This window comes from Lampris incognitus, chromosome 10 (genome assembly GCF_029633865.1).
Source record: "Lampris incognitus isolate fLamInc1 chromosome 10, fLamInc1.hap2, whole genome shotgun sequence".
NCBI classification, from domain to species: domain Eukaryota; kingdom Metazoa; phylum Chordata; class Actinopteri; order Lampriformes; family Lampridae; genus Lampris; species Lampris incognitus.
Window position 1 is genome coordinate 8,293,157 of NC_079220.1, and position 27,489 is coordinate 8,320,645.

The 27,489-nt window shown below is 45.6% G+C and overlaps 1 protein-coding gene and 1 long non-coding RNA gene across 2 annotated transcripts in view; both read right to left on the reverse strand.

Annotated features, from left to right (window-relative positions):
* LOC130119208 (myosin phosphatase Rho-interacting protein-like) overlaps positions 1 to 24,042 on the reverse strand; it is a 37,189-nt gene extending 13,147 nt beyond the window's left edge. Inside the window, exons 1-14 of the mRNA XM_056287638.1 lie at positions 23,917 to 24,042; positions 22,855 to 22,932; positions 22,647 to 22,712; positions 21,156 to 21,307; positions 20,689 to 20,773; positions 19,856 to 20,030; positions 16,598 to 16,763; positions 14,891 to 15,020; positions 5,811 to 5,909; positions 3,731 to 3,787; positions 3,515 to 3,583; positions 3,330 to 3,419; positions 3,086 to 3,195; positions 2,428 to 2,959 (exon numbers count right to left, since the gene is read on the reverse strand). Coding sequence (XP_056143613.1) covers positions 2,428 to 2,959; positions 3,086 to 3,195; positions 3,330 to 3,419; positions 3,515 to 3,583; positions 3,731 to 3,787; positions 5,811 to 5,909; positions 14,891 to 15,020; positions 16,598 to 16,763; positions 19,856 to 20,030; positions 20,689 to 20,773; positions 21,156 to 21,307; positions 22,647 to 22,712; positions 22,855 to 22,932; positions 23,917 to 24,042 — 1,935 coding nt within the window. The remainder of the gene's footprint in view (positions 1 to 2,427; positions 2,960 to 3,085; positions 3,196 to 3,329; positions 3,420 to 3,514; positions 3,584 to 3,730; positions 3,788 to 5,810; positions 5,910 to 14,890; positions 15,021 to 16,597; positions 16,764 to 19,855; positions 20,031 to 20,688; positions 20,774 to 21,155; positions 21,308 to 22,646; positions 22,713 to 22,854; positions 22,933 to 23,916) is intronic.
* LOC130118970 (uncharacterized) lies at positions 14,960 to 19,909 on the reverse strand. Its single transcript, XR_008810808.1, has 3 exons — positions 19,856 to 19,909; positions 16,598 to 16,763; positions 14,960 to 15,020 (listed from the first exon to the last, which is right to left on the reverse strand). It is a non-coding gene; the product is annotated as an uncharacterized LOC130118970 (long non-coding RNA).
* Positions 24,043 to 27,489: the final 3,447 nt, after the last annotated feature.

The following is a 27,489-nucleotide window of genomic DNA, read 5'->3' on the forward strand; positions in this document are numbered from 1 at the left end:
CAGCTTTTGCTGCGTTAGGTTGAATTAAAGAGTAACTCCAAACTGTTTTTTTTTTTTTTTTTGTGTGTGTGTGTGTGTGGTTATTTTGTGTTGTATTTCCATATAGTAGTATTCACTTATAAAATACAATAACACCGTTCTTATGGTTAGCAGATGATCACAGATGTGACGGTATTGAAGGGGGGTCCGGGTGGCGTGGCGGTCTATTCTGTTGCCTACCAATATGGGGATCGCCGGTTCAAATTCCCGTGTTACCTCCGGCTTGGTCGGGTGTCCCTACAGACACAATTGGCCGTTTCTGTGGGTGGGAAGCCGGATGTGACTCCTCGAGCCGGTCAGGTCGCCTGTTTGGGGGGGACTGGGGGGACTAGCGTGATCCTCCCAAGCATTATGTCCCCCTGGCGAAACTCCTCACTGTCAGGTGAAAAGAAGCGGCTAGCGACTCCACATGTATCGGAGGAGGCATGTGGTAGTCTGCAGCCCTCGCCAGATCGGCAGAGGGGATGGCGCAGCGACTGGGATGGCTCAGAAGAGTAGGGTAATTGCCCGGGTACAAGCGGGGAGAAATAAAATCCCCCCAAAAAAAAAGTGCCGGTATTGGTTAGTCACCTGACCAAACCTGGCTCAACGCGCCATCTAAAACGTCAAAATGAGCAGAAGCCGTCACTTGGAGATGCACACGCGTACGACAGTACAAAAAATATGGTTTCATGTCTACCTTCTGGCATTTTTCAAAATCAGACGGTAGGCAGAGACAAATTCAAAACAAGTGCAAGGTTTCACTTTAAAAGCTTTTATACTCATATATCTCAAGGACATACTATTAGAATCCACTGGCCAAGTTAAAGGAAAAAGTGGGATTTTTAAAAAAAAAATCTGTACCAATTTTATACCCGCAATTTATGTAGTGCATACGTAGGTTTCATTTCCAGTCATCTGTGTTGTTATTCATACTGGACACACAGATGCAGCTTACAGTCTAGGTTTCAATGTAATTAAATGGGGGCAAATCTCATTCAGTTGACAAAAACACTCCACGGTTCAGCCAAAGCTAACATGATGCTACACCTGTCTGTCAGTTCAAGTGCTCATTTCAAAAGTAAATGATAGTTTTTATTGCTGTGCCACAGTGGAGTGACTCCTGCTGGTAATCTTTTGTAGGCTGTGTTGTAGGAAGTAACAAGGTAGAAAACGACCATCTACTACTACTACTACTACTACTACTATTACTACTACTACTACTAATTTCGGCTGCTCCCGTTAGGGGTCGCCACAGCGGATCATCTCTTCCTGTCCTCTGCATCTTCCTCTGTCACACCAGCCACCTGCATGTCCTCCCTCACCACATCCATAAACCTCCTCTTTGGCCTTCCTCTTCTCCTCTTCCCTGGCAGCTCCATATTCAGCATACTTCTCCCAATATACCCAGCATCTCTCCTCCACACATGTCCAAACCATCTTAATCTTGCCTCTCTTGCTTTATCTCAAACCCATCCAACCTGAGCTGTCCCTCTAATATACTCGTTCCTAATCCTGTCCTTCTTCATCACTCCCAATGAAAATCTTATCATCTCCAACTCTGCCACCTCCAGCTCCGCCTCCTGTCTTTTCATCAGTGCCACTGTCTCCAACCCATATAACACAGCTGGTCTCACAACCATCTTGTAAACCTTCCCTTTAACGCTTGCTGGTACCCTTCTGTCGCAAATCACTCCTGACACTCTTCTCCATCCACTCCACCCTGCCTGCACTCTCTTCTTCGCCTCTCTTCTGCACTCCTCGTTACTTTGGACAGTTGACCCCACGTATTTAAACTCATACGCCTTCTTCACCTCTACTCCTTGCATCCTCACCATTCCACTGTGCTCCCTCTCATTCATGCATATGTATTCCATCTTGCTCCTACTGACTTTCATTCCTCTTCTCTCCAGTACATACCTCCACCTCTCCAGGCTCTCCTCAGCCTGCTCCCTACTCTCACTACAGATCACAATGTCATCCGCAAACATCATAGTCCATGGAGACTCCTGCCTGATCTCGTCCGTCAACCTGTCCATCACCAATGCAAACAAGAAAGGGCTCAGAGCTGATTCTTGATGTAATCCCACCTCCACCTTGAACCCATCTGTCATTCCAACCGCACTCCTCCATGAGTTTAAATTTTTAAAACGACCACTTTAATAGACTGCTGCAGTGTCATGTTAGCTTTGGCTGAACTGTTGAGTGTTTTTTCTTTGCACCGAATGAGGGTTGAGGATTTGTCTTCCATCAACTGCACTGAGCTTTAGATGACAAGCTGGAGCTGTACGTCCAATATGAAAATTGGATGTCTGTGAAAACAAAACCTACATTTGCAAGACATGAGCAGTGCGTATAAAATAATGACAGGCTTAAAGAATTTTGAATTATTTGTTTAACAGCACTCACCCCCTTTTTGTAGCCATCCAGCAACCTCTCTAGTTCAGCGGTGTCTTTGGCCTGGTCCTTGGCATAAAGTGGTACTGTTTTCTCCAGCCTGAAGCCAGTCTTCTCCACTTGCTGCCAGTATTTCTCTATCTCCTCCTCCACCTCCTGTTGTAACCAGGGCTCGGTTTCTCTGGCGCTGTCCGCCTCTCTGTCATGGTCTCTCATCGCCTCACACGTCAAAGGAAACCCAAGCATGCTCTCATACCTCCTTCTCCTCTCCTCTCGCCTCTGTTTCCTCTCCAGATCTCCCAGCTCCAACAGCCATGGGCCCTTGGTCTTCTGAACATCCAGCTCCGGCATGGGCTTGGTCAAAGGCCAAAATTCGGCCCAGTCGAAGGTCTGGTAACGTCCCTCCTGCCGTCTTTCAAGCACACTCATGGGTTTGGGGGTCTGGGGTATTTCTCCAGGGGCCTCGGTGAAGGGGGAGTCCTGAGTCACATCCGGTTTGGGGAGGTATTCCTGTGAGCTGTTGGACACATGGTGTCCCGGCAAACTGCAATACAATGCAATGGCATAATGAGGGGAATGAGGATGGAGGGTTTTTAATGGAAGATGATATCATTACCACAATGCTATCATTCGTGATGCTTTCCTCTGAGAATATCTTCAAATAACTTACCTGGCAACGTCAGGAGCATTGGGTGGATGTATGTTCTTCATCAGGGCCTGGATCCAGTTTCTTCGTATCCCAGAAGTCATGGCTGACAACGTGTAGATACCCTTCTGGGTCTATGAGATGAAAACAGAAGAAATCAAATAAATAAATAAATGAAGACATATAAACAAATAACTAAAAGATAGAAAGACAGACAGAGAGAAAGACACATACATACATACACATACATAGTCATCCTAACTCTTACATGGATTTGAAAGCCATAGTTCCTGTGCACCTGGTACTCAGAGACATTATGACACTTGGTCAGGTCAATTTCACCTTGAAGGTCCGAAGCCTGAAAGGAACAAAAAGAGGAGGCATTTGAGAGTCAAAACTACATCACAAATATACATAAATTATATTGTAGAGGTGTATGCATGCACGCAGTACCTCCTCGGCTATGGAGTCCTTGTAGTACCTCAGACTGTCAGCTGACAACACAAACCAATATTTCCTCCACTAGGGGGAGACAAAAGACATGTTGAAGGTACACATGATGATCATAATGATTATGACAAACAATTTACAATGCCTGGTAATCTTTTCAGTGGTCAACATTTTTCTCACTCTCACCAGCTTAACCAGGTTTGAATGATAAATCGTTACCTTGTCCTCCTTGTCCAACTTAACCATCCAGCCTTTCTTGAAGTTAAGTAAATCTGGCTATATGGAAGATATAGATCATATTCAGTATATGTCAGTAAAGCATGGAGAATTTTTTTGAATGGCAGACGAGAAATTGTTGCTTATTTTGAAAGCAGGCAGCCATTTCAGTCTAGCAATGAACAAACAACCATAGTTCTTTCAGTAAATAATATATTTGGGACAGGCGATGATTCAGTATAATGGAATTATATCAAAATGAAATTCGGATATTGTCATTTTCTGATACTCAATTTTGTTGTCTAAATTAATGAATTTATCACTTAAAATTTCTCTCAAAATGAGACCTGAAATGTTTGAGGGAGTATTGTTTGAAAACTAGTTTTGGTTTGATATTATACTTTATAATATACTGTATTATATTTGATATTATAGTGTACAAGCCCTCATCTGCCAGTGGATTAAAAACTTCCTGACAGAAGGAGACAGACAGGAGGCAGCTGGTGAAGCTGGGGAAAATCACATCCAGCACCCAGACAATCAGCACTGGTGCCCCCCAGGGATGTGTGCTCTCCCCTCTAACTCTTTTCCCTCTACACAAATGACTGCACCTCAGGTGATCCGTCTGTTAAACTCCTGAAGTTTGCGAACAACACGACCATCATTGGCCTTATCTGGGATTATGACGAGTCTGCATATAGACGGGAGGTTGATCAGCTGGCCCTCTGGTGCGGCCATAACAACCTGGAGCTGAACATGCTCAAAACAGTGGAAATGACAATGGATTTCAGCAGGAGTCCCCCAACACTGCCCCCCCCTTGATACTCAACAGCATGGTGTCTACAGTGAAAACCTACAGATTTCTGGGTTCCACAATCTCCCAGGACCTAAGGTGGACATCCAACAGAGGCAAAATCATCAAAAAGGCCCAGCAGAGGATGTACTTTCTCCGCCAACTTAAGAAGTTCAACCTGGCTCAGGAACTGCTGATTCAGTTCTACACTACAATAATCCAGTCTGTCCTCTGCACATCCATCACTGTCTGGTTTGGATCAGCCACAAAACAGGACAGGGACAGACTACAACGGACAGTTAGGTCTGCACAGAAAATCAATGGTGCCAACCTGCCCTCCATTCAGGACTTAAACCCCTCCAGAGTCAGGAAATGGGTAGACAACATCACTGCAGACCCATCACACCCTGGTCACAACCTGTTCCATCTCCTCCCCTCTGGCAGGCGCTACAGAACACTGTACCCCAAAACAACCAGATCTAAAAACAGTTTTTTCTGCGGGCTGTCATTGAAATGAATGCTTAACATTGTCAAATAAATCCAACCAATTTGTATATACTGCACTGTACATTGTACGTATACTGGTACACTCTGTCATGTCCATCTACCTCAGGCATGTGTGTAAGTAACCTGCTAACATCTATTTCAGCATCTCTAATATATTATCTACACCATTGCACTTTATCACCTCTTATTTCACCCGTATAAGTCAATTCCTGTGTATATATATCTGAAGATTGATGTGTTGTAGTATTGTTATTCTATATTAAGTACACTGAGAGAGCCACGAAACCAGAGTCAAATTCCATGTATGTGCAAACCTACATGGCCAATAAACATGATTCTGATTCTGATCTACATTAACAAACTGTTCAATCTGATAAACCTGTCTGATTCTTAAACATGGTATTTCTGCATATGTAAGCAGATTTCGTGATATCATCGTGTAAAAGTGTATTCCATTTCATGCTGCATGTGATTATGTACAGAAACTAATAAAAACTAATAGGAAATTATATAAGCTTCTTAATACCTTCTTATTTCCCATCTGTTTAATTTAAGTTTTGCACCAGACAATAGGGAGGGTTTGGCTTGTATGTATAGATCGTTTATCACTTTTTCAGTGAGTTATTTTTTTAAAAACCAATAGATGCATTTCATTCAAATGCCTGCCCTCCTAACATTATATTTCACTTTACATATTTCATTGATGAAAGGAAGTTTCTGAATTTCATCAGGCATGATATATTTTGAAGTGCCGTTTTGGGGCCCATCTGTTTAGTCACTCACAGTCATGATGGAGTCAGAGGTCCTGCGGTCCAGTGACTTGGCTCTTCTCTGAGGAGGGGGTGCGGCGAGCTGGACCATGTCCCCCAACGACAGGAGTTTCTGGCAAAGACAACAGGTCAAAAAAACAGAGCATGTTGAAGTCACGCATTCCCTTTCTATTACAATCATTTTGGTTTTCACAGATCGATCACGGATTTGATCGACAGAAAGAAGGTGACGTGTTTTCTCCATCTGGACCAATTCTGAGAAAAAGCACTACATGTTCTGTGGATTACAAGAAACAAAAACGTATGCAGGTGCTTAGAGAGCGAGGGACTTGACCAATAGGGAAAACATAAATAGTCTAAAAAGACTATGGTGTGCTCTAGGCACTCCACAAGGTAAAGAGGAGGACTTAGGGGCGTCTTGGTGGTGCGGCGGTCTATTCCGTTGCCTACCAACATGGGAATCCGCGGTTCGAATCCCCGTGTTACCTCTGGCTTGGTCAGGCATCCCTACAGACACAACTGGCTGTGTCTGCGGGTAGAAAGCCGGTTGTGGGTACGTGTCCTGGTCGCTGCACTAGCACCTCCTCTGGTCAGTCGGGGCGCCTGTTCAGGGGGGAGGGGGAACTGGGGGGAATAGTATGATCCTCCCACGCGTTACGTCCCCCTGGTGAAACTCCCCACTGTCAGGTGAAAAGAAGCGGCTCGCAACTCCACATGTAGCAGAGGAGACATGTGGTAGTCTGCAGCTCTCCCTGGATTGGCAGAGGGGATGGAGCAACGACAGGGACGGCTCCGAAGAGTGGGATAATTGGCCAAGTACTTTCTTTGGGATCAATTCATAGTACAAATCAGCTACCTGCATCAGCTAGTTTCTCAGAGGGATTTCCTGTTCTGTGGAGAAAAACCTCTTGGGGGTCCAGTGCTCTACTCTGGGAAGTGATCTGGATCCTTGGCACTCCAGCCTCTGCCTCTACTTGTGAAAATGGCACAGGGTCACATGGCAAATGCCATATGATTTGGCCTTTCCCCTGACATATTGCCCTGTTTTATTTCATCTGAAGCTTTCTCCAGCAAAGGAAGTGGGTCTCCCCTGTCTGTCTTCCTCTTTCTGATATTTGGCATACTATTGAGCAAACATACTGACTATCAGCCCGCAACTTTTTTTCAAAAATTTTATTTTTCCCCCTTTTTCTACCCAATTGCACCCGGCCAATTACCCCACTCTTCTGATCTGTCCCGGTCATTGCTCCACCCCCTCTTCCGATCCACGGAGGGCTGTAGACTATCACATGCCTCCTCCAATACATGTGGAGTCACCAGCTGTTTCTTTTCACCTGACAGTGAGGAGTTTTGCCAGGGGGGTGTAGTGCGTGGGAGGATCACGCTATTCTCCCCCCACCCCACCCCGAGCAGGCGCCACGACCAACCAGTGTAGCTAAAATATAATTCCTTCTTAAAGGGTTAGGATAACATATCTTCAACAGATGGTTTCTGATAAAGAGATTATTGCAGGTTCTGTTGACAAATTTTAAGTTGTCAATCATTAAGGGGCGAAGCGTGGGGCTGACAGAGGAATAAATAAGACACTATGAGACCATCATCTTGAGTTGTATAGGGATCGCACCCATTACCATATCATAGACCTTTACAGAGGAGGATAAACTATATTTCAAACACAACTCATTATAATTCAATAGATTGCCTCTGTCATCCATGATGTGTGTAATGGACCAAATACCCTTTTTCCACCACTCTTCCAAAAACACAGATTTTCCCTTAAACAGGACACATCTATTATTCCAAATTGGAACTGCATGGGGGGTAAAGTTGTGTTTAAACAACAGTTTCCAATATTGCAAAACTTGTTTATGAAAAGCGGATAAACGTGATGGTATCTTGGACAGTTCAAAGAAAAGGAATCCCTCCCAACTTGTTAAAGATTGCATTAGGAATGGCATGCCAAAACACAGTCTCATCCATGACAAAGGCTTTTAGCCACTTCAGTTTGATCATACCATTCATAATGTCAAAATCAATGGCATTCAACCCCCCGTTTTCATAACTTTTCAAGAGGTCACTTTTCCTGATATAATGACACTTGTTTTTCCAAATAAAATTGAAATTAGTTTGGTTTATGGATTTAATCATTCTTGATGAAATAGCCAATGAGTAAGCAGGATAAATAAATCTAGAGAGACTCTCCATCTTGGTGAGAAGAATCCTCCCAAACAGAGTAATGTCCCTCTGTAATCAGCTGTTTAATATCGCTTTACACTTTGTGTAGCATTATTCTGAAAATTCATCTCTTCTCTTGATTCAAGGTTTTTACTTTAAGTTAATTCCTAAATATTTAACCTCAGTTTTAACAGGGACACCAAATAAAGAGCTAGAATGATGCTCATGTATCGCCAGAAGTTCACATTTGCTTATAGAGACGGACAGTCGCTCTCTCATTGGCAACACGAACGTTTTTTGTATCAACCGACAGCGAGAGCGACATGGCGCTGCTCCAAACAACCATCGTCGTAGCTCCACCCTGTCAACCCGGAAACACTCTCTTAAAGCGACCGTGCCTACCTAACACAGAACGGATTATGGTGAAATGTGTCCATAGAGTCCGCTACAGTGTAGACTTTAATTGTCATGATAATGAGAATTTCCATTTTGCCCAGCACTTGAGAATAAAGAAAGTAATGAAAATGAATAGAAATCAAGTAGCTCCTTCTCACCTTCTTGGCACCCTCTTATTTCACATCTGTTTAGTTAAAAAAAAATCAACATTTCTTATGTCTTATGCCTGCATACTGACATTTTGGATTTGTGTTTAATACAGTTATAGATATACAATATCATTGTGTGTGTGTGTGTGGTTACATATTTTCTTCTTTAATTCATGTGTCTATGTATCTAAAACCTCCACTTCACCACTGGCTCTTTCATTATTGCTTACCTTACCATTATAAATATTTGACCTGTAAAACTTTCGCCCTGACAAAGACCACCCTGGCTGAAATAAGTTGGTGTTTTATAAGTACCTGCCAAGAAGTCATTAGCATAGAGGCTTTTTGATTCTCTACACAATGCCAGTCCTCCCCTTTACCTTTGTGGCTGCCTGGAGCGTCCATAGTCTGTGAGTGTATTTTGGTTTTTTTCCTGTTGGAATAATACTAAACTGAGAATAGACTGGTTTGGGACATTCCACGCATCAGTCAGAAGGCTTGGCAGAGATGTCAGCTGTAAGGATTAGACCTGCTATAGAGCACCGCGGGGAGCAGACCCGGCTTTCTGCAAACTCTCACTCCCATCACCCGTGAATTGCACATGGATGACTGGATTTGGCAATGGAATGCATGAAAAGGCTTTCGGAGGCTACATAATCCCTGATGCTCCTTGGATTTCTTGTCTCCCATTTCAAAAGATGCAAGACGTCCAAGCTCTTTTGTGTGGACAAGATTCCTGCATCCTCCGTCTTATTAGTTTTTGGTCCCGGCTAATAGAATCGCTCTGGTAGCTCATGTGTCGTAGTGTCTCTTTCAAGTCTAAATTACATGCCAGTGACTGAGACAAGAGCAAGTCTACTTTGTATTTTTTTTATTTCTTCATCTTTGTATTTACGAGAGCCCCTCTGCTCTTCAAAACATTCATTCTTCCCTCTTATGTAACTCCCTTAATGAAAAAAAATGAGGACTTTAACAGATACAGACCATTCTTTGTCTCTTCCCAGGCATTTACATTGAAAACTATCCAAGGACACAACACATGGGGAACACTGTGCTCTCTGGCTGCAGCGTGAACTGCCCTCTTGTCTTCCCAAATCAATGCTGACCGCTCCACACAGTGCCCGTCTCCTCTTTCTGTGAAGAAGCCCTCTTCCCCCAAAAAGGAGAACAAAAAGTGGGACTAGACTATCTTGTGAATCTGGAACCGCCGCCTGAATGAACTCCGAACAGGCCTTGTAACCTCAGATACGCCAAAACAAACAAAAACTCCGAAGCGCATAAACCATCGCTTGGGATAAACAGCGGCCTCGGCGTATTTAAAAAGGAAAATCCTTAGGAATCAGGCTTTGTGTTTAATCAAAGATTAACAGCCAAAGTTAAGCTCACGATGATCACCATCTGCGTTACTGTGTTAAAACCAGTATTACCACGGGAAGGAATACAGTATGGAAAACACAGTGTAGTTTCAACACCATTTACTGCATCAAATATTTCATTAGATGCAAAACATCTCATGAATCCGGTGACTCACTCACTCACTCACCCACAAACTGACATTTGGCCTCATATTTGGCTGTACCGTCCGTGTAGATTTGGGTGGTTTGGAACCCCCCACAACTATTCCATCTTAAGTCCTATTCGTATGGGAGTAGTATTACCTGGGGACCTCATGTGGTTTAGAAATCACCCCCCCCCCACGTCTGTGTTTTGTGCAGCGCATTCGCACAGGATAAACTGTCGGTATTTTACTCGAATTTACTGACATTATCCCCCCCGCATGTGATTGAAAATGTCAAGGCTCTGCGTAACGTCCGCTTCCTGTACACAATTTCCCTCATGTTCCTTACCGCATGCTGCCATGCATGTCATCCATCTCATCATCTTAAACACCCCCCCCTTTTTTCTCCCCAATTGTATCCGGCAAATTACCTCACTCTTCCGAGCAATTTCGGTCGCTGCTCCACCCCCTCTGCTGATCCGGAGAGGGCTGCAGTCTACCACATGCCTCCTCCGATACATGTGGAGTCGCCAGCTGCTTCTTTTCACCTGACAGTGAGGAGTTTCACCAGGGGGACGGGGACATAGTGCGTGGGAGGATCACGTTATTCCCCCCAATCCCCCCCCCCCGCCTCCGAGCAGGCGCCCTGAAATACCAGAGGAGGCGCTAGTGCAGCGACCAGGGCACATATCCACATCCGGCTTCCCACCCAAAGACACGACCAATTGTGTATGTAGGGACGCCCGACCGAGGCGGAGGTAAGACGGGGGTTTGAACCGGCGATCCCCGCGTTGGCAGGCGACGGAATAGACCGCTACGCTACCTGGACGCGAGAGATTTTGCTGTTCTGGTGGATTGGACCTTGCTCTTTATGCGAATGGGTCCCCCATGCTGAGCCTCCTGAATTTGCACCCAAAATGCTGTCGAAACTTTTATTTATAATTTCCACTGCAGCCTCCATAATTCTCATCTGAGAAAGAGGCAGACAAATGATGCAGAACCCCCCCCCCAAAAAAAAAACCTTGCTAAAGCCAGACTAGGTCAAAACCTAGTATATGGCTGGACCATGTATGGTCAGTGTTGGAAATTGTGGCCACTTGGTTACAGGGATAGTGAGTGGTAGTGTCTATAATGTGAATTCCGGGGTATTACATGTTCATCTGTAGTGGTCCCAGCAATAATCGTTGTTAAAGTTACTGAAGTAGCACATCACATGACATGGTTACACTACGTTCGAGCTATTAAAAAAAAGGCTATAAATGCAGTTGCAAGAACAATACTTTCCACTCACATCTTGGGATGTGTGATTTGAAAGAGAACTTAATTTACTTGTAAGTACACCTATTCTAATCCCCCCCCCCTTTCATCTGTTTCTATGTGTGGATGCCTCGTTTTTATTGACAGGTGAATGCACAAATAACGGATTTGCGACCACTATCTGCCCCGTAACAAGGCTCAATTCTCAAAAGATACTACGCTAATAACTTACAGCGCTAACGACCGCAGTTTGCCCTTGTTTTGCGCCTGACTGCAATTATCCAGGTGGCAAAGTAGAAACGGTGGCTTTGCTCCAAGAACACAGCAGGCAGGTCCAATGTCATCCCTGACGTCATCAAGTATAGCGAGAACTGTTTGACCTGGCAACCTGTATCTGCACATTCTTTCCATTTCAGTTAAATAAAAAACAGTGATATTCTCCTCCAAAATATGAGCACGCCTGGCATGACGATACCTTCGCCTGGCTACAACCCCGGTTGCCATGATCACTGGAAGGTCTGGCCATCAGTTACCGCCAAGTCTCTGAAGATGCTGGTAATTGTCCCTCTAACTGTGTGTGGCTATTAGTGCTGGTGTGGCTCATTTGCATAGAAAAGGGCCAAATATTTCACCAAAATGCATACATATTACCTAATTCAAATATGTGCAAATAGCACCGAAGCACTAAGACCCTGTTTGCTCGGCGGCGCAGTTAGGGGTGCATTTGAACATTTGCGGGTGCTTTGAAAAATACACAGTTTCTCGTTGTCTTTATTTGTGCAGCTTTAGCGGCTGCAAAAGCCGCTCAATCCTTCTGTGAATTCTCTGGTGAGTGTTTTGTCAGAGTGATTGCTATGTGGGGTGCTTTAACTGTGCGCTCTTTAACCCCCCCCCCCTTTTGTTTCTCCCAATTATACTTGTCTAATTACCCCACTCTTCCGAGCCGTTCCAGTTGCTGCTCCACCCCCTCTGCCGATCCGAGGAGGGCTGCAGACTACCACATGCCTCCCCCGATACATGTGGAGTCGCCAGCCGTTTCTTTTCACCTGACAGTGAGGAGTTTCACCAGGGGGACGTAGCGCGCGAGGATCACGCTGTTCCCCCCCGAACAGGCGCCCTGGCCGACCAGAGGAGGCGCTAGTGCAGCGACCAGGACACATACCCACATCCGGCTTCCCACCCGCAGATACGGCCAATTGTGTCTGTAGGGACGGGGTAATGAGGGGATTCGAACCGCCGATCCCCGTGTTGGTAGGCAACGGAATAGACCGCTACGCTACCTGGACGCCTGTTCTCTATCACCTTTAACTTGGGTTGTCAGTTTGCTGAAAACGTGATTCCGATAAGCTAACTTTAGCGCCGTTTATCCTCTGCAAAAGCATCAATTTTACAATGTCAATGTTAAGCATCCAATCAGGACACGACGTAAATAATGTGAAAATGTTACTCAGTTGAAAATGTACAGTCAGTACTAGACCTACTTCCTGTTACCCACTTAAGACAATGATCCCAATGATCCTGTATCGTTCTGTTGTCAACAACGTCACACAACCGCTGTTCAGGATTGTTTTAGGCGTGTGTGTGTGCGTGCGTGTGTGTACATGAACGAGAGAACAGGTGACAAATGCACTGCTACGCCCCCAAAATCTAAAACTGTAATAACAAAACACACACACACACACACACATAGCATGTAAGAGCTGTGCGTGCCTCGCATCCATGACACTACTGTGCATGCAACAAAACAGGTTCATGTTTTCTTGTTGCTGTTGTCACACACAAACTTGTTAAGACACTTGTTAAGATTCAGTCACCTCCATAATCACTGGGAGGGGGCCACACAGTGGCTATCATTCACAAACAGATGTGTGCTCGGCTGAAGGAAGGAGGCGCCACAGAGAGGAGCGACCCTGGAATCCATAGAGCTTGCTGTTAATGACCGTGCTTGCAGCCGTCCTTTGATTACGGTCCGTATACAGTACCCGTGTAGACAGAAAGATTACTGGACCCCCCAACCCACCCCCCACCCCCAAGGACTCCGGTCCTTGTAATAAGCCAGCAGAGGTTGAGCCCCCAAGAGCTGTTCCATCATTATACTGTATCCTCACCGGAGTTATGAGGAATCCCTGGAAAATGTCTTGACGGAGGAATGCTCCTTCCCAGATTACAACACACAACAGGAGGCAGACTCGAACGCCTTCGGGGCATCAAAACCAGTTTTGTTGGGAGAACAAAACACTTCGCGGATGAATCACTGCTCCTCTCCCACCTGCTGACACATGCGCACGCTTGCAGAGACGCATGCCTCGGCAGGGCCGACCACGGGGAAGAATGACTTACCCACGCGCTCCCTGCCAAAACGTTCTCGTCAACGGCGGCTCAGCAGACGAACGCTGACTCGAGCGCTAACACGAAACGCAATTATGCCCGATGCTGTCTTTCCGAGTTATTCCCAATTTACGCCAGCACACATGCACCAACACACTCTCTCTCACACACACACACATGCACACACATATGCAGTAAGTACGGTATATACAGACAGACAGATGTGTACTGTTTTAACGTGCACATGTAAACATTTCTGATTGGTGACAATGTCGCTCCTCATAGAGTTTCTAACAGCACCCAAACAAGTAGGATGTATACTGACATATCCCTCTTAGCAACACCTGGTGTAATGAGTCATAGTCAAACCAGTCCACCCCACAGTAAGCGGAACATGTTGTGAGGCGTGACTGGTCTTAATGGTGACTGACCTCTGTTCAGGTGAGTCATGTTGTACGTGTCGTATGAGTATCACATGCCGGCAAAACTGACGACTGCTTAAAAATGGGGATATTTATACGTTTACTCATTTGACAGGTGCTTTTTAACCAAACACGCTTACAAGAGAGTCACCGATTAGCAGATACTTTGTTGTTACCAACCGGCATCATGGAACGCTACATAGTAATCATATCATAGTAGTACTATTTCAAGTAGTTGTACATTTGTAAGAGAGTAATTAAATCATAGTACTTCGAAGTTAAGTAGCAGTAGTAGTACATTTGTTAAATAGTAATCATATCATAGTAGTATTATATGTAGTAGTGGTATTAGTAGTAGCAGTAGTACATTTGCTACATAGTAATCATATAGTCACACTATTAATTGTAACCAAACCACAGTAGCACTATATAAAGTAGCAGTAGTAGTTGTGGTCTAAATGCAACATAGTAATCATACACTATCATAGCAAAGGGTGCAAGTCGTGTCAAGCACATTTAGCGTAGTTGTGTTCAATCCTCAAGAGCAGTGAATATGAGAATCAAAGCTCAAAGACTATTTACACTGCCAGGTATCAGCATAACACACATATCATCGCCACAAGTGCATATGATGCACAGTGCAGCTAGTAGAAGGGATCGATAACAGCGTATACCAAGTGACTCATATTTGCTGGAAAGTGCCGCTAGTCAGGTTAAGACTTGTGGCACATTTTATCTTCATTCTTATTATGCCAGCACTGGTTTTTTTTTCTGCGTGGTGTGAGTACAGGAAACATGAAATAAAGTGTGTTTCACAGTTGGTAATGAAGCTACTGTATATGTACTGCGGCGTCCAATTTGCAGTTACCTCCCGTTTGCTGGCGCGGGCCTCGCTTCTGCCTTTCCTAGAAAGGGCCTGACCCCCCTCCTGCTCTTCGCCGGCTTCCCCCGAAATTGCCGTCTCAGGTCCCGTCGGCCTCTCTGATAGGTTGCGATGGCTGGAAAAGTGAGACAAACAAATCAGCGTGTCACTCACCAGGACAAACAGGCCGCTCTGCACGGCTCCCCACCATCCCCCTTCGCAACACAGGTGGGCCGAGGCCTCACTCCTGCTCGCAGAACATTGAGGATGACAGCTTAATAATGGACTCCCAACAACACCTGTACGGCAGTAGTGCAAGAGGCCCTGCGGATGCTGAAGCAGACCAAAATGACTGTCACGGCTGCTACTGTTGTGGCTGAGAGACAAAACTAGAGGTGACATCCTTCCCAGCTTTGTGTGTTTTTATTTCTGTTGGAAGAGATCAGGTATCGCACAGGCGGGAGGGGCCCTGGGGGTTAAACCAACCCTGTGCAAATATAAATGTAAAAATTGCCGAGGAAGGGGTTCCAGAAAAACGGGTGTGTTAAAAATCTGTTCTGCAGAACACAAATAAGACTCCTTTCTATGATACTGAGAATGCCCTGAGAATTTCTAATTACACCATCCTATTGGAATTTCTGGCCTTATTTGGGGAGTGGGTGGGTGCATGGGGTGGGTAGAGGGTTTTGGAGTGGGGTGGGGGGTACGCAGGTTGTGTTATTATTTCCCAAAAAGGAAATAAGAGAACAGCTTAGCTTTTCACGTCGCAAAACCATTTGGCTGGCTGCGGGGTGGATACGGGAGGGTTTCCTTTAAAGCTAGATTTAAAAATGGCAACAGTTGGGTCTCTAAATGGAGGGGTAGATCATCACCAGGCTTTGATGTGCGTGGAGGCTGTGCGAGGTTTATACTGAGGAGAAGGGCACACTCGAATCTGCTCTCGTGCTAATTGCTTTCATATTGCCGCTACCCTCTGGCAAAACATCCCAGATAAGAGGCAGGAGATCACTGCTCAACACGGTCTATGATGGGGCTGATAGGGCAAACATGGTCTACGGTGGGGCTGATAGGGCTAAACACAGTCTACGGTGGGGCTGATAGGGCTAAACAATCTACGGTGGGGCTGATAGGGCTAAACACGGTCTACGGTGGGGCTGATAGGGCTAAACACAGTCTACGGTGGGGCTGATAGGGCTAAACATGGTCTACGGTGGGGCTGATGAGGGGGTGAACACGGTCTACGGTAGGGCTGATAGGACTAAACAAGGTCTACGGTGGGGCTGATAGGGCTAAACACAGTCTACGGTGGGGCTGATAGGGCTAAACATGGTCTACGGTGGGGCTGATGAGGGGGTGAACACGGTCTCCGGTAGGGCTGATAGGACTAAACAAGGTCTACGGTGGGGCTGATAGGGCTAAACACGGTCTACGGTGGGGCTGATAGGGCTAAACACAGTCTACGGTGGGGCTGATAGGGCTAAACACAGTCTATGGTGGGGGTGATAGGGCTAAACACGGTCTACGGTGGGGCTGATAGGGCTAAACATGGTCTACGGTGGGGTTGATGAGGGGGTGAACACAGTCTACGGTGGGGCTGATAGGGCTAAACACGGTCTACGGTGGGGCTGATAGGGCTAAACACAGTCTACAGTGGGGCTGATAGGGGATGAACAGACGGAACTATCTGATGCATTTTGCGGGTGGATTCCTCACCATGTGTCTTCCCACTGGCTCTTGATACTTGTCGACGTGTGGATGCCGTTTGGCTCAGTACCGGCAGGCTGGCCGGCACTGCCGGGGTCAGCACTGCCACTGCAGACTGATGCTAAGGAGCTAAAATGGTCGGCAAACCAGCCGTCCTCTGCAGGATGAAAACCACCTGGAAACAGGGAAACACAGCGAGATTATCAAGTCACATTCTCTGTGGATGCTTCCGGTGCGGGAAGACGGCTGCGCGAATTCGCATTTGCAGCGGCCTGGCCCAGTGCCGTCCATGCAGTGTCTCTGTCCACATCTGTGTCTAAGTTTTGTCTTCGTTTGATGGCTGGGAGAGCTGGTGCTGGATCGGCTGGGAGAGCGGGGCAGGCTAAGCTAACTGCTAGCCCAGGGGTCCCCAATTACTTTTCATAGCGGGCCACTTTTAGGGCCACTTTTAAAACCACGGACCACTCAACCTCCAGCAGCATGTTGTTCGTTAGTTTGTTTTGGTGTCGATACGTTGCAGGTATTATCATTTAAACAGAGATTTTTCATCTATTTTTCGATATATTACTAGTCTTACTTTTACTAAGAATTTATTTATTTATTTATTTATTTGGTAGGGAAATAAAAAAATTCTTCCTTCTGGCATTTCTCCAAAAATTCTCGCGGACCATAAATCAACCCGTCACGGGCCGGACGTGGCCCGCGGGCCGCCTATTGGGAACCCCTGTGCTAGCCCATGCAGACCGGCGGTTCCGATAACACCGAGGGCGGTCTGGCGGCGGCCTCACCTGGCGTTGACTGTGGTGTTTTGATGTCGTCGTGAGGAGTGCGGGGAGGTGTGTCAAGGGTGTCTGGGAGACCTTGGTCTGCTTCGTCCGTTGGGCCCGGGGACCACGGCCCCTGCCTGAAGCTGCGCCCGAGGAGGAAATGCCGAGGGCGGTCTGACAGGACGCGGAAACGGGGCAGGCTAAGCTAACTGCTAACCCATGCAGACCGGCGGTTCCGACAGTCATCCCGGTTGACGTTGTTCCCTTGGACAGTGATTTTTTTGGTTGTTTGTTTAGTTTGTATATATATGTGTTAGTTTGGGTATGTGTGTTCTTGTAGAGTCTTTGTATATGTTTTGGTCTTTGTGTTGTACTGCTGTGGGCTGGGGGAAACGGCATTTCGTTTCATTTCATGTACGCAACTGCATGAAGTGAAATGACAGTGTTCCTGCTTCCTGTACCATGCAACACAAACACACCCTCATGTCTTTCTTCATTTGAGCCATGGCGCCGCTTAACAATAAGACATACTTAAGTTTAAGTTTCCTTCATTAATCCCCTTGGGGAAATTCATTTACTGCAAACTAACCCATCCTAGTTGTGATCTGCATAGCAGTGGGCTGCCGCTTTCGTGCAACACCCGGGGACCAACTCCCATTTTCCCATTGCCTTGCTCAGGGGCACAGGCAGGAGTATAAACCCCGACATACATGTTTCTTTTGATGCTGGGGGAAACCGGAGCACCGGGAGAAAACCCACCGCAGACACGGGGAGAACATGCAAACTGCACACAGAGGATGACCCCAAGGTTGGACAACCCCGGGGTTCAAACCCAGGATCTTCTTGCTGTGAGGCGACAGCGCTAACCACTGTGCCACCGTGCCGCCTTACTGATTATTAGAAGTGGTTGCTTCATTTTTATATACTACAAACTTTACAAACTAAAAATACATGTATATTTTTATACACCAGTTCTAATTTTTCCCTTAATTGTTTCATGTTTCTTTTGCTTGTTTTTATATGTGCATGCTACTGTTATCATCATCATCACCATTAATGGTAAATTATGCATTTATCACTGAGTTATAAATCAGCGATACGTTGATAAAATTACGTTTTGGGTTAGCAGGTTGGTAGCCCACATTTTATCAGCATGAGAGTCTCCATGGAAATTCTCTCAGAAACCACATGACTGGCGAAGACTGCCAATTCATTCTCAATGAGCAGTGTACAAATAACTTGTTATGCAATGTAAATGCAAAAGTTGGTTTTCAAACAAGCAGCGGTGGCAACTACACTCAAACTGGTTAAGTTTAGGGTTAAGGTGAGGCATTGGTTAGCGAGGCTATTTTCGGCCATCTCATGGTGTGATGTGCCAGAGAATGTCTATGGAGGCTTTCATGTACTGGGATAATGTGGGCTCCCGACCTGGTCTTGTTATTTGTGCGTTATAACACCTTATTACTGATTTATAACGCATTAATAAATGAGTTATTAATGATTGATAAAGTAATTGGTAACTGCTGACAAGTGCTTTATAAGTATGCCTTACTGTAAATTGCTACCTGAATAAAATTTTAAATAGGTAATGACAAACAGTTGGGCACATTTATCCCTTCCAGCTCACAGAGGGACTCGTGTCTATAATCTCTCCATCACGCCAATGAAACTGCCTGTCGGCACAGTCGGTTTGTTTTTGTTTTTTTTACAGGACCTCAGTGGACCCCGCCGTGAGATGGACACCAGATACATGCTGCATTTCAGCCTCACAGCTCCGGCACAGAGAGGCGTCTGTTCTCTGCCGGTCGCCGACAAGAAGGTCTTGTATGACTTATCTCTGAGTTTTGTCTCTCCAGGACCATAAAGGTGAAAATCTCCTCGACATTGTGAATGAGTAGTTCTCACCACTGTGGCAGCAGCTGCTGTTATTGTGCCCTTGAGAAAAGCACTGTACGCCTGCTACGCTTTTGCAATGGAGCTGCTCAGTTGTAAACAGTAAAAGAAAAACAAGGGTGTCTTTCATGTCACCCAGATATTATATTTTGTGTGTGTAGCGAATTCGGGGGGCCAACCAGGAACCGCCGCAGCCAGGACGTGAACCCAGATCTCCCGCACCACAGGCGACCACGCTAACCAGTCGACTAAAGGGTCCAACCCATTATCCAAGGGCTAGTGAGTCTATTCATCCGTGGTCGTTACACTACCCCCCCCCCTCGGGAAGCGCATCCTCACGCTTCAGCCCGTCTCTGGGCGCACGTGCTTCCGATGGCCTCACGGTCTCACCATCCCACTTCTGACACCATTGTAGTAAATTCGGGGGCAACCTGGAATCCGCCGCAGCCAGGACGTGAACCCGGGTCACCCGCACCATGGGTGACTGCGCTAACTAGTTGACTAAAGGGTCCGACTTGTTAGCCAAGGGCTAGTGAGTCTAGTCATCTGTGATCGTTGTGTGTGTGTGTGTGTGTGTGTGTGTGTGTGTTCAGTGTTTGTGCCATACCTGCAGGGTGCTGGTTTGGGCCCAGAGGGTGTGTGTCTGTGACGGTCCAGGTAGGGTTTAGATCGGCTCCCCTGCCTGACTGTTTTTGCTGCCACAGGCTACAGCCGGGCTCTCCACCTCGCTCTGTGGCTGAGAAACACGGCTCAGTGACGGCCATCTTTGCTGGACTTGGTTCCTGGGTTAGGCCATCGTGAAAAATAGGGGGGGGTAAATAGGATTTTACATGTATTGAACAATTTAGGATGGATTAAACTTTAAAGTCCGACCAAAATTGAAACACAAATATTTCCCAATAACACCTATTACTTAAATCATCATGCATTTTTGTACTGTCTCTTTCTACTGAAAAAAATATAAAAAGTAAAATTTAGTTTTACCATTTTTCTCCTAAAAGCGCTCCCCTGTCTCTCAGCTGGTCTTTTTTACCCCCTCCCTAATCATCATGATATCATCGCTCATTTACATCCAGCCAATCAGATAAAATCATCAAACTATGAAACCCCGCCCACCCTTACCACCAGCCCTTGCTTGTACATGTCACTCAAAGGCAAGCTCATGAATATTAATGAGGGCACGACCACACCTTCACAATGCTTGAGACAACTGAGAACAGTTATGGATAAAGGTATAAAAACACAGTTTTAGTCCTTTACAAATAAAATAAATGTTGCTGGATGCTTTATTAACCTGTGCTCAATTATTTATTTTTTTGGCATGAAAAGTTAAATCTGGTAACTGATTTTGGTCCAACTTTAACGCCCTGCTTGGCAAAATTGAGTAACTACAGCAGCAGATAATGACTCTAATATAACTAGAAATATATTCTTTGTTACCTGGGTGGTAACACGCTCTACTTTTCGCTTTTTGTTCTGGTTCTGCTTGTTGATCCGTGGGTACTGCCCGAGCTGTTCATTCCATCTGTTGCAATTAACAAAAAAAAGGGGGGGGTAGAAACAACACTTTAAACATTAAAATAACAATGGCTGCAAATGATGCCTTTCAGGGGAAAATGTGCCACTGTCTGAATCAAGTTGAGTAAAGTTGAATCTATTCACGGCTCATTTGTATAGCACATTTTACACACGTGGAAACTTGCTTTACATGTAACCAACAAACTACTGCTACTACTACTCCACGTAACCAACAAAGGCAAAACAAAAACCAGCCATACAACCTAATTCGCAGGGTAATCACCATGTCATGGTGTTTGAGAAGAAAAATGTTTATTTGTTGATGTTATTGGGAGTCTGAGCACATCTCAGAGGTCTGAGTCCTCTAACGTCACATCACTAATACTGACCCGTTAATGATGTCTTTACTTTCCCCGCGGATGAAGATTTCCAGCTCAGGCGTGACAATGCAGAGCGAGTTCCTCTGGCCCGTGCGGGGCTCGGCGTCGATGACCTCTGTGCACAGGTTCATGTTCACCGTCCCCTGTGGTAACGTGCTCGGCTGAGGGAAAAAAATCAAGACTGAATTGAGTCTGAATTCCCGCCGAGGTGCTTTAGTCAGAAGTCGGGACACTAGTTACAGTATGAAATTACACCTAAATGATATCACAGTGCAAGACGCATCAATCCGGGCCTGTGTTTGAAATGAAAAACTTGCCTATTTTGTGTTAAGTACAGCTCAAAGACACAAGAAAAAAAAAATCAACATTACGTCTTTGTTTTTTGTGATATGTATGGAATGTTTTGTTTGAGGTTTTTTTTTTATCTTTTCCCCTCTCTTTTCTCCCCAATTGTACTTGGCCAATTACCCCACTCTTCCAAGCCATTCCGGTCGCTGCTCCACCCCCTCTGCCCATCCGGGGAGGGCTGCAGACTACCACATGCCTCCCCTGATACATGTGGAGTCGCCAGCCGCTTCTTTTCACCTGACAGTGAGGAGTTTCACCAGGGGGACGTAGCGCATGGGAGAATCATGGTATTCCCCCTCAGTTCCCCCTCCCCCCCAAACAGGTGCCCCGACCGACCAGAGGAGGTGCTAGTGCAGCAACCAGGACACACACCCACATATAGCTTCCCATCCACAGACACGGCCAATTGTGTCTGTAGGGACGTCCGACCAAGCCGGAGGTAATGCAGGGGATTCCCCGTGTTGGTAGGCAGTGGAATAGACTGCCACGCTACCCGGACGCCCATGCATTGCAGTATTAAAGAATCACCAGATATATGCAGCTTTCAACTTTCAATGCTCCATTCATAAAGAATTCTTCACTCCACCAGAGTACATTACATTATTTGTCAGATGCACTTGAATGCAAGCGTAATCATAAGAAATTGACCTTACTAGATATTTTTTCCCATCAATCAATAAGAGTTTTAGCCCAAAGTGACTGACGGGCCCAATATGCCTTACATTGCATCAGTGAGAATGTGACTACTGCACACGTGTCTGCTGCGACGTTGATTCTGAAACTATATACTGTTCAACCGTACTACACAGTGTGAAATGAAAGAGCAGAGAATGAGATTTGAAGAGCTCAAGGGGGGGTTGGGTGTGTGTGTGGGGGGGGGGGGTCGGTTGCATTAGAGGACAGACTAAAGCCTAAATCATCTGCTGTGGTTCAATGTACACTAAACATCTGGCCTAAAGATGCCTCGTAGATCCCAGCATGCTCTAAATCTGGACGCAGAAACAGAATATAGACCTTACTCTGCTAACTGCTGATGTGTGTGTTGATGTTGAATTTATGTGTAAGTGCATGTGTGTCTGTGTATATCTATGCCTGCGTTGACCTCGGACCGGTCCAGATTTATATCCCCACCGGACAACAGCATCCGCTTACCAGCTCATCCAGGGCGAAGCTGAGACTGCCGTACTCGTACAGGATGAAGAAGCGGCGCTGCCATTTCTACCAACCAACAAACACAGAATCAACACCGTGTTGTGATGCTCGCGGACAGAATAACATGGGGGCACGAGACAAGGAACTGCTGAAACTGAACACATCACTGACACTTGAGTCAAACGAGCTTTCTGAATCATTTTCTTACCCTTGACCTCTGCATTGGCTTGTCAAAGTCTGTCCCTTCGGGGGCCAAACACAGCCAGCCTCCATAGATGGGCTTTGCCTGTCAGTCAAGGGAGAAAGTGTAAAGTGGTTAGTGCTTTCTTTGGTGTTACTCATGTGTTGTTGTCGTCACCACTGTGTGGAATCCCTTCATTTAGGTAGGTCCTATTTCACATCTAGGCTTATCAATAGCACTGAGGCAAAATCTTAACGGCACCATCGTGATTTTGCAACACTAAGCGGAGGTGAGCTACGTCTTAAAAATGAAAGTCTACGCCCTCCTTTAACAGTGCTTCAGTGTTAGGATGCAGGGACATTTGGTTTAACTTTCTGCGAGAAAGCGGAAACAAATCATATGTCTATATGCCGACAAAGTTTAAAAAAATAGCAATTAACACTGCACAACCCTAGATTAGAGAAACTCTATGAGCTGCCCACTCAAAAATGTGCTGAAAGACAGCGTGCACAGAATGGTTCATGGCTACAGATCCTGCAGGTCTTTCATTATGTGTGCAGAGTCCATATAAGTTGGCTGATGTCCTGCGTATGAATCAACTAGTTTCTAATGTGTTCAGATTGAGCAACACCACTTCAAATTATAGGGCACCAAAACAAAACAGGGTGTCCTCAACAGGGAGGGGTGGGGTAGGGCAATTCTTCTTGGCACAGTAATAGCATATTTCAACAATGTTTGGCACGTCGAAAACTGTCACGACTGTTTCTCGTCATCACCTTCACAGGCACACCGTTGCATATGGTCCAGCCACACAACCATCCACCTGTAAAGGAAGCTTCTGGTTGCCATTTCAACAGATGGGATAGCAAATGGCCACTTAACACCATGACTAGCAATTACATAATCAACATCCTGACAGAAATTCACCTGGCCACATATGAAACTATGCGTAAAGTCTGACTCAGAATGTGGGCTCACGCATGGCTCTGCTCATCCATCTGGAGAATAGGAGTTGCTTTGAGGAAAACACTAAAAAAAAAAGAAGAGGCAACTAAGCAAAGGTGCAGTATGAGAGCAAAAGTGTCGTACCTGTTCCATGTCATGATCCGTCAACAGATGCAGCTCCCTGGACTTGAAGCAGTTCTGGCATTTACTTTTGTTAAAAATATTCGCTTGAAATTTATTACACGGAGTGGCAGCCTTGTCCCCTGACATTTTCCCGCCGGTGTTTGTGGTCCTCTCCCCCGCAGCGAATCCAAACACGCAGTTTTTACTCCGCTTTGAGTGGAGCGGCTTATCCCGAGACAACATCTGTCAGGCTCTTGCGTGTTTGTGTTCTCTGAACGGGACGAACGCCTCTCATATAAACTGACTGCGTTGAGGTTCAAAGGGTTTGCTGCCCCCTGCTGACCAGAAAGGGATATGCGCCAAAGGCTCGGCCATTTCAATATATACATACATAATGAAGTAGTTCAACTAGAGCCTAGAGGACATCTACATCAATCAGTCATCCAATAAACAAATCGATTAGTGGTTTAATAAATCAACCCGATTCATCGATCAAACTTCATCTGTAACGCACAGTAAGATACAATGCAACATGCTTCACACTGGCATAAGGAGGCAATATAAAAGAAGAAAACATAATAAATGAACGTATAAATGATAAGAATGTAAAGCTTAACAAAAAGTGGGGAAAATATAAAAGAATAATAAAATAGAATGGCATGAATGAAAATAAAATTGATTAAATTAAAACAGTAAGGACCCATACTTGATTAACAAGAGATTAAGAGCTAATAAAAGGGTGAAAGCATAATTTAAAAAATATTTTATAAAAGTTGCCATTGCAGTGGATGTTTTCAATGGGAGTCTATTTCACAGTTTATAAATTAAAGAGAGAATCAACCAACACGGTTCGAATTACGGTGGTGGGGGGGGGGGTCTGACCCCCTAATTAAGACTTGGACTCCCTCCAAAAGAGGTAAAAAAGACAGCTCAGGGACATTTATATATCCTCTTACCTGTAATCGTAAATATTACAACATATGTCCCGTACTCATGCCTGGAAGAATCTTACATAACACGATTTCAGACACCCCTAAAGTGGACCTAAGCTTGACGTTAACTGAACGTCTCGTCTGCCACCTCATCACTCCCATCACTGCGGTGGCTCCGCCCTCAGTAAAGTCAAGCCAACGGAGACGCCGTAAAAGGCCGTCATTTTGACGGTTTTGGATTTTCAAAGTTTAATAACTTTGTGGGAAAAAAACAGATACAGACCCTGTCGCTCCCTGAATGTTCCTAAAATTGTCTATATTTGTATTAAAATGAGTTTTAGATAAATTGCACAAAAAAGTTAGAAGATCTACCTAAAACGACCACGAGCGGTCAAAAAGACGGCTCGTAATTTGCGCGTCATGTCACTATTTATGCCGTTTTGCTGTCAGTCGTTTCTTAACAGGCACACTAACAATATGCAACGCATTAACATCTCAGTTGGGTATTTATCTTGACGGAATGTAGAGTTTAAAAACCGCAGATCGTTCTTGTAGTTGTTTGGGGGCCGTTCCAATGGTTATTTTCAGTTCTTTCTTTACTCTTCACGTTTTATAGGCCCTGTTGCGTTTGTTAGATCAGCACTATGTAGTTTTGAGGTAATATTTTCACTTTTTTTTCACGAATTATGTCAGATGTTGCACACCTTGCATAATTAAGTGCTGCGAGATGATTGGTCGAGTAAGTACAAGCAGGGCTACCTATGCAGGGTTACAATGAAAATCTGCAGGATGGGGGGTCCTTGAGGACTGGGTTGAGAAACACTGTCCTAACAGACACACTAACACATTAATATCTCAATTGGGTATTTATCCTGACAGAACTGGGCGGCAGGTGGGGAGACGCCCTGGACAGGCCGCCAGACCATCACCCGCTTAACTCCGCTACATCAACATGTCGACAAGCTGCCATATTCGGGTGTTATAAGTTAGAATAAAGGCATTGGTCTTACGGCGTGTGTGCGCCTATCCCGTCCTCTTTTAACGGTTATCAAGTTTGCAAACCCAACTATTGGTGGCGGCGGGAGCCACTACCGTTACTGTTTTGAGTTAACATTAGCTAGCAAGGCAGCTAGTGTTAGTCGGCAGGCTAATGATGATCATGTACAGACTGACAAATAAGAGACACGCGGAATTTCATAAGAGCTGATAAAAGACACTACCTCGCTAAAGCCATGCCAACTACTGGCATGTGTCCGTGGAGCGCCGTTCTCTGTTGCTCTTCGGGTTCAGACGCCATTGTCCGCCGCCTGCTAGCTAGCTAGCTAGCTAGCCAAGGCTAAGTCAAACTCGTTCCGTATCAGCCGGTGGCCTAAGAAGTGTGGGGATACGGACAAAACATTACGACAGCACTATAATACACTACACGAAACGGGTATTTCTGTTACATAAATAATAATAAAAAAAATACTGACGGAAATGTGATTTAAATCCAGTTCAACTCGAACAGCTCCACTCGACTAACTTACCATTTTTAACGGCGCTTCCGGAATGCCGTCGATAATTCTACTCGCGACCCGACTGGAGACGAAACAGCCAATCAGGGTTACGTTCTCCAAGTCTGTGATTGGCTGGTTTTTGTGGCACGCGACGCCGTGCCCTCTTGATCGAGCGTGCGGGCGGAGTTGAGCGCGCACGGAGCGGATATGCCGAGAGAGAGCGAGAGAGGCACGCTGGGAATGTGTGTGTGCGTGTGTATGCGTTCTTTTTGTGCCTAAATTCTGCCATTATGTGCCATATGTCAGTGTTTCTCAACCCAGTCCTCAAGGACCCCCTATCCTGCATATTTTCTTTGCAACCCTGAATAGGTACCGGTTTGTAGTTATTCAACCAATCAGCAATTAATTTTGTCAGACGTTGCGCACCTTGCATAATTAAGTGCTGCGAGATGATTGGTCGAGTAAGTACATGCAGGGCTACCTATGCAGGGTTGCAATGAAAATCTGCAGGATAGGGGGGTTCCTTGAGGACTGGGTTGAGAAACACTGCCATATGTGCGCAGGTGTCTGCCAGCGCACAGAGCAGAGATCTGCGAGAGAACAAATCTCAGCGACGGGCATAGCAGCACTAAATTGGACACCTGGGTAATTTCACGGGAAACTGCTCCGTCACGTATGTCATCCATTCACATACAGGGATCACGTACCAAAGATGGCAGAAGCCACACTGCGCATATAATGATGCCACGGCTTCGACGCTTACTGCATGGACTCGCTGTCCCTGACATTCATTGGTTATGTGGAAAGAGGGGTGAGTATGAAGCTGGAAATCGAAGGTGTATTGATCAATGTTATCGGCGCATATGCCCCGCAAGTTGGGTGTGAGATGGAAGCGAATAAGGAATTCTGGAGTGAGTTGGATGAAGTCACCACTCTCTCCCAGTGGTGGATTGGACCGGCCTTCAATGGGCATGTTGCTGAAGGGAACAGAGGTGATGAGGAGGTAACTTTGCGTGTTAACTTTAATACTATAGCCTAGTATATTCTTACCTTACTTACTGCAATGTTGTATGGGCCAGTACCTACCCCACATATATACATGAACTTGTGGAGTTAGAAAACAACGAGACAGGAGACGTGAGAGTAGACGTAGTCGAGGTAGTTTA